The 6203-nt window shown below is 39.0% G+C and overlaps 2 protein-coding genes across 2 annotated transcripts in view; both read right to left on the reverse strand.

Annotated features, from left to right (window-relative positions):
- LOC124885824 overlaps positions 1 to 3056 on the reverse strand; it is a 19508-nt gene extending 16452 nt beyond the window's left edge. Inside the window, exons 1-2 of the mRNA XM_047394067.1 lie at positions 2746 to 3056; positions 1811 to 1870 (exon numbers count right to left, since the gene is read on the reverse strand). Coding sequence (XP_047250023.1) covers positions 1811 to 1870; positions 2746 to 3056 — 371 coding nt within the window. The remainder of the gene's footprint in view (positions 1 to 1810; positions 1871 to 2745) is intronic.
- A 1103-nt stretch (positions 3057 to 4159) lies between these two features.
- Positions 4160 to 4771, reverse strand: LOC124885825. Its single transcript, XM_047394068.1, has one exon. The coding sequence runs from the start codon at positions 4769 to 4771 to the stop codon at positions 4160 to 4162; it is 612 nt and encodes a 203-aa protein (XP_047250024.1).
- Positions 4772 to 6203: the final 1432 nt, after the last annotated feature.

A 6203-nucleotide genomic window follows, 5' to 3' on the forward strand; every position in this document is an offset into this window, starting at 1 on the left:
ACCGGGGAATGCCCCGACATATCATGTTGGCGGAAAATGATCGTGATAAAGGCCCGCGGCATCGGGTAAGGCATTGGAGCTTAGTCTAGATTTAGTTTAAAATAGGATTTATATTTTCGTATTATTCTATTTTTGGACTGGACTTTACATTTTGGATTGTTTTGTTTATTGTTTGATTATTTTGCGTGCTTTTGTGTGGTTTATACATTTCTTAATGTCAATCTAGCCGATACGCTCTGCCAAGCGATCGTGGTCAAATCACGGGATCGAGGGGTGCCTAACACCTTCCCCTCGGTCCACAAAATTCCTTAGCCGGAGTCTCTGTTCATAAACCAGTTTAAAGAGTCAAATGGTTTTGAAAAGGATTTTTCCAATGGTGACTTGGCACACCAGATTATACCAAGTGGTGACTCTGAGTAAAAAATGTAAATAATCCTTTTCCGAAACAATTTTTCATTTCTTGTCACTTAAATAATAAAACCCTTTCAAACTTAAGATATAAATCTTTTGGAGTACGTAAAAAGGGGTGTGACAGATATATCCACCTAGTTTGAACTGGACCGCCTAGCCGAGCCTCATGCACAAGGTGAATGGAAAGATGTTCCATCACATCGAAGAACGCTGGGGGAAAAATCTTCTCCAGCTTGTTGGTGATAACAACAATATTACTTTTCATTCGCACCAGATTTTCTTCTTTTAATGTGGTAGCACATAAGTCTTTAAAGAACAAACCGGTCTCTGCTATTGGTTTTCATAGGTTTTTAGGTAAACCAATAAAAGCAATTGGAAGTAATTGTTCCATGAAAACATGACAAACATGGCATTTTTTTTGATAAATTGTAGTTCCATTTCACCAAAAAGTATAGGATTTTACAAAGCATGGTGATTTCTAACCAATCACCCTCTCAGTCTCGTCTCATAACATATACATACATATCTTATTACATTTGAGTCTATTACTAATCAATAAAAACATTAAGGATATGAATTAATAGCCTTTAAGCTCTTCTGCCATCTCGCAACATGGACTCCTCTTGTATGTATTTGAATTGCAATATCTCGACAAATTTTATCACTGGAGTAGCCCTCCTGCTGGAACCTTAAATTTTTCCTTCCTCTCCATATGGAATATACCACCATGTTGAAACTTATTGCTGTTATTTTTTTGAGGTCTGGAGGTTGCTTCATGCCATTCATTATCTAATCTATCTCTGTCTTCCAACTTTCAACACTTTTTTTCTGTCCCAACTACTTGAGGATTCTGCTCTATATCCCTTTAGTGATGCTATAAGCAAAGAACGGGTGGTCAAACACCTCATCAACTAGTCCACAGAACACAGGTTTAGGGCACCTGTATTTATATCTTCATCAGTCTGTCAACTGTTGCCAATCTCTTTTGTAAGGCTAGCCACAAGTTAAACTTATGACTAGGTTGCATAACAGGTTGCAGGATCAGCTTCTTCCAAGGTGCTCTTGGATGTTGAGGTAGCTGCAGTAAGTAGAGTTTTTTTATGCTAAACTTCTCACCCTTCTGTAGTAGTGTCAATCTACTCAGCAAATCCCTCTGCACTAGTTGTAGTTCCATTACCATTTTCCTGGCATTCAGTATCTTCCGGAATACCTAAGACACATTCTTGGGTAAGATCATATGCTCCAAAGCTTGTTGTTTTATGTAGAAGCTGTGTAACTACTTTATCCATAAGCAGTCCTTTTTTTGTGCTAGTTCCCATAGATACTTTGTAATTGCAGCTTTATTCCACAGTATCATATTCACCACATTGAGGCCCCCAGCTGCCTGGGGAAGGTTTACCTTGCCCCAGCTACCAAAGCATTTTTTGACACCCCAGCTTGCCCTGTCCATAGGTAAAATCTGCATATTGCCTCAATACACTTCAAAACCTTTTTAGGAATAAGGAACACCTGAGCTTAGTAAGTTTGCATTCCAAATATCACAGCTTTTATCAGTTGTAGCATGCCTGCATAGCTTAAGAACTTAGCAGACCAATAAGTTATCCTTGATGTGATCTTTTCAACTAGTGGCCAGCATAGTGCTATGGAGAGTTTTCTTACAGCAATAGGGACTCCCATGTACTTAAAGGGAAATACACCTTCACTATAGCCTGTTTCTTCTAGTATTTCTCTTTACAGCTGGTTAGTAATTCCAGCCAGGAACAAGGAGCTTTTGTTAGCATTCACCTACAATCCTGTTGCTTAGGAAAATTTCATGAAGGCTAGGTTCAATAATCTAATAAAGCTTAGATCAGCCTTGCATAATAGAAAAAAATCATCAGCAAAACACACATGAATTGCCCTTACTTTCTTACATCTAGGATGAAATTAGAACTTCTTATTCTTTGCAAGTTATTTTAGCACTCTACTTAGGTATTCCATTGCAATTACAAACAGGTATGGAGATATTGGATTCCCTGGCCTAATACCCCTTTTTCCTTTAAATGGTTTAGTTAAGCCTTCATTTAAGGTGAGGGAATAGGAGACGGAGGTTATACAAGCCATGATCCACCCCATAAATTTGCAAGGAAATCTTAACTCAATCATCAACCTCTTTAGGAAGCCTCAATCTAGGGAATCATAAGCCTTCCTAATATGTACTTTGAGTGCACATCTAGGGGAGACACCTTTCCTGTTGTAACTACTAAAAAATTCATGTGGAAATAGTATATTATCAGCTATTGTTCTCCCTTCAATAAATGTTGATTGAGTTTCTCCTATCAGTTCATCAATTACTTTTTCAGTCTACTAGTAAGCACTTTGGTGATGATCTTATAGACAGTGGTGCACCAAGCAATAGGCTTATAATCTTTCACATAAGTAGGGGTCTTAGTTTTAGGCACCAAAGTTACAGCTATGCAGTTTACACAATTTCCTAATTCATTTGTGCTGAAGAAATGAAGAATTGCATCCAACACATCAGCTTTTACCTTATCCCAGCATGTAGTAAAGAATTCAATTGGGAACCCATCTACTCCTGGGCTTTCTCCTTTGGCATCCCTTTTATTGTTGTCTATACTTTCTCCCCCTGGATCACAGTAGCCCATGTCTCTCTTACTTTCTGTCTAAATTTTGGATGGCTCATCACTGCAACATATAATTTGTAGGGTTTTAGGTGTATAGCTTTTGGAGCTATTCCTTAGCAATTTAGCAATATAAGGAAGTGGCCGTATACTCCTGGTAGCATATAGTTTGCATCTATATGTCTATGTTCCTGCAGCCACCAATCTATCTTGTTGTACACTCTATTTGCTCCCATCTGTTTATTACACCATGTGAAATGACACCCTGTGGCTTTCAGGGGAGTGAAAAGGTTTGCTTCAACCATGTCCTTGAATTTTTGCACTTCTTATTGAGTCACTGGAGCTCTAATTCAATTCTCAGAACTCAATACATTGTTGAAGTCCCCTATTAGTAGCCACTCTCTATGGATCTGTACTCCTATACTAGTGAGTTTCCTCCATAGCTCTTGTCTTTCATTTATGTCATTATTAGCATATACTATTGTTAGTAAAAAGGACCTGCTGGTGTTCATATTGGTTACCTTGCAGCATATAAATTGTGCTCTCATTTCTATCATCTGCATTTGTATATATTGCTTTACCAAAAGCCAAATCCTGCCATTTGGAGCCTGGTAGTAGTAGTATTGTGCATTCCAGTCCTTGCCTATATTATCCATTATTCTAACAGTATTTTGTTGCTTGACTCTGGTTTCAATTACCCCCATTACCTCTACCTTATTCTTCCTTCAGAAAGAGTTTCAGCTCTTTTTGTTTGAAGGGATTGTTCATCCCTCTAATATTTCATTAACGCGCAATCATGGTGGCTAAAACTGGCTCCCACCTCTACTATTAGTCTCTATTTTCTCCCTTTTAACCTGCTTTCCTTTTCTCTGTATTCCTTTAGCCCTTTCATCATCTGCAGGGTCTTGTATAATAGAGTGGGCTTTTTCTTGTGCATCTTTCTTCCTTATTTGTTCTTTTGAACTTTCCTCATTTGTTGCTCCTTATGGGGGTATATGAGGTGTTGCATTGTCTTAGGTCTTCACCCTCCTTAGGCTCCCATCTCTGGACTATCACCCTACGTTTTGTATTTCTTCTCCATCTTCGTTGTTGTCTGCGTTTCTCCGGATGATTCATTTGATCAGGCATTAGCTTATATAGACAATTTTCACCGTATGCCCATAAACATTGCAATCTACATAGAATTTGGGAATCCAGTCATTTCTTATTTCCTGTTGTAGGACCCCTATTGGGGTGTTCAATTCCACCTGCTCTGGAAGGGGGTGGCTGATATCCACTTCGACCAAGAACCTGGCATAGGATATTCTTTCTATTTCAGCAGTGCATTTATCAGTGTACAACAGCTTTCCCACAACGCTTGCTAGTTTACTCAGTTCCTTCTTCGACCAATATCCTAATGGGAGGCTGGGAAACTTGACCCACAAAGGAATTTTGCTTAAACACTCAGGGTTGAATTCAAAATCCAAAGACCAATTCCTCAATATCATTTGCCTATTCCTATACATATATGGTCCTGATTGCATCACTAGGTGTCTATCTGCTGCAGATGCAAATTTAAACACATAATAGCCATCATCGTAATACAAAACCTGTGGTTTAGAAATAAAATTCCATCCATGAGCAATATAGTTTTCCATTGTTTTGAAGTATGGGGAATCTCCCAGCACATATCCAATCAAATTAGTGCTCCAGTAATTCAGCTTCTCGTAGATATCTTCATCCTCAATTTCCACTACCATCTTCTCTCCCTTTGCCAATGGGGAGGGGTGTAAGTGAGTGGTTTTCCCATTTGGGAGCTATGATTTTCGTCATGCCCCTGCTCCGTCACTATCTCTACTTTCTTCCTTGATTTCTCCATTGGTTCCTCTTTAGTCGATGTGTCAGCTCCATATAGTGTGGTATGATTTGAAGAACCAGCTTCAGAGAATTAGAGTCGCCGAGGAAACTGTGAATCCTCCGGGTTTTTTAGAAATTCTCTTACCAACTGGGTCTGGGTGTAGCTCCATGACTGCCTCTAATTCTTTTTCCTCATAGATAGATTGGATTAAGTGAGGTAAGAAGTTACCAAATGATAATGGCGCTAGTTTCTGTTGTATTCCACTCGCCGGAGTGACAATTGCCATCGGTGATGGTGTCGTAGTCTGTCGTGTGGGCATTCCTCAGTGTAGGCATATGTTAGCTACCGTGCTATTGTGTGCCCAGAGTCATTCCTCAGTGTTTTCAACATGGCCTTGTTCCATATCAACCCTCTTTCCCAAATTTGAGACATATCCATCGGGCATCTTCAAACTTTAGACCTACTCACATATTTGACACTTTTGGTCCAACTTGAATGTAAAACTAACCTTGGGCTTAAGAACATTGCCATTGGGCCTCTCCTATAAGTGTAATTCTCCGTGTTTGTAATATTTTGGTAAGTCAAGTTTGGCCGTAGGATTATCCTTTGTTTTGTCGGTGACATCCATAACTATGTTGAACAAGTTGTCAAAATAGTGCTTCTTAGTATGCATGACATCAACATTATTTTTAATTAAATTATCTGGCTAATATTCTAACTCCCAAAATATACTTTTCTTAGTCCAGTTATGCGAAATGTCATATCCATCAAGCCCGTACAATGGTTCCTCACTGGTTTTAGGCGAATCCTGAACTATCTCCCATATGTCATGACCAGACATCCTTAGAGGTAGACCATCATGTTCCCTTCTATTCATTCTGAATGCATTCTTGAGTCTCCTAAATTTATGATCAGGTGGCAAGAAACAACGATGACAATCAAACCATGAATTTTTCCTGCCATGTCTCAATGTGAACGATTTTGTTTTTTCCATGCAGTATGGACAAGCCAGCTTTCCAGCTGTCATCCACCCAGACAACATTCCATAAGCAAGAAAATCATTAACAATCCACAATAGATATACACGCACATTGAAATTCTGTTTAAGTGAGGTGTCCCAAGTTTCAACCCCCTCATGCCATAAAATTTAAAGTTCATCGATCAAAAGTTGCAAGTAGACATCTATTCTACTTTTTGAATGACGCGGGCCAGGAACAACACAATTCAGAAATATATAGGGACTAGTCATCAATATTTCAGGAGAAAGATTATAAGGGGTGATAAATACAGGCCAACATGAATATGGCGTAGCACCAACTGAAAAAGGAGAGAAG

This window comes from Capsicum annuum, chromosome 7, assembly GCF_002878395.1.
Source record: "Capsicum annuum cultivar UCD-10X-F1 chromosome 7, UCD10Xv1.1, whole genome shotgun sequence".
In the NCBI taxonomy this organism is placed as follows: Eukaryota; Viridiplantae; Streptophyta; class Magnoliopsida; order Solanales; family Solanaceae; genus Capsicum; species Capsicum annuum.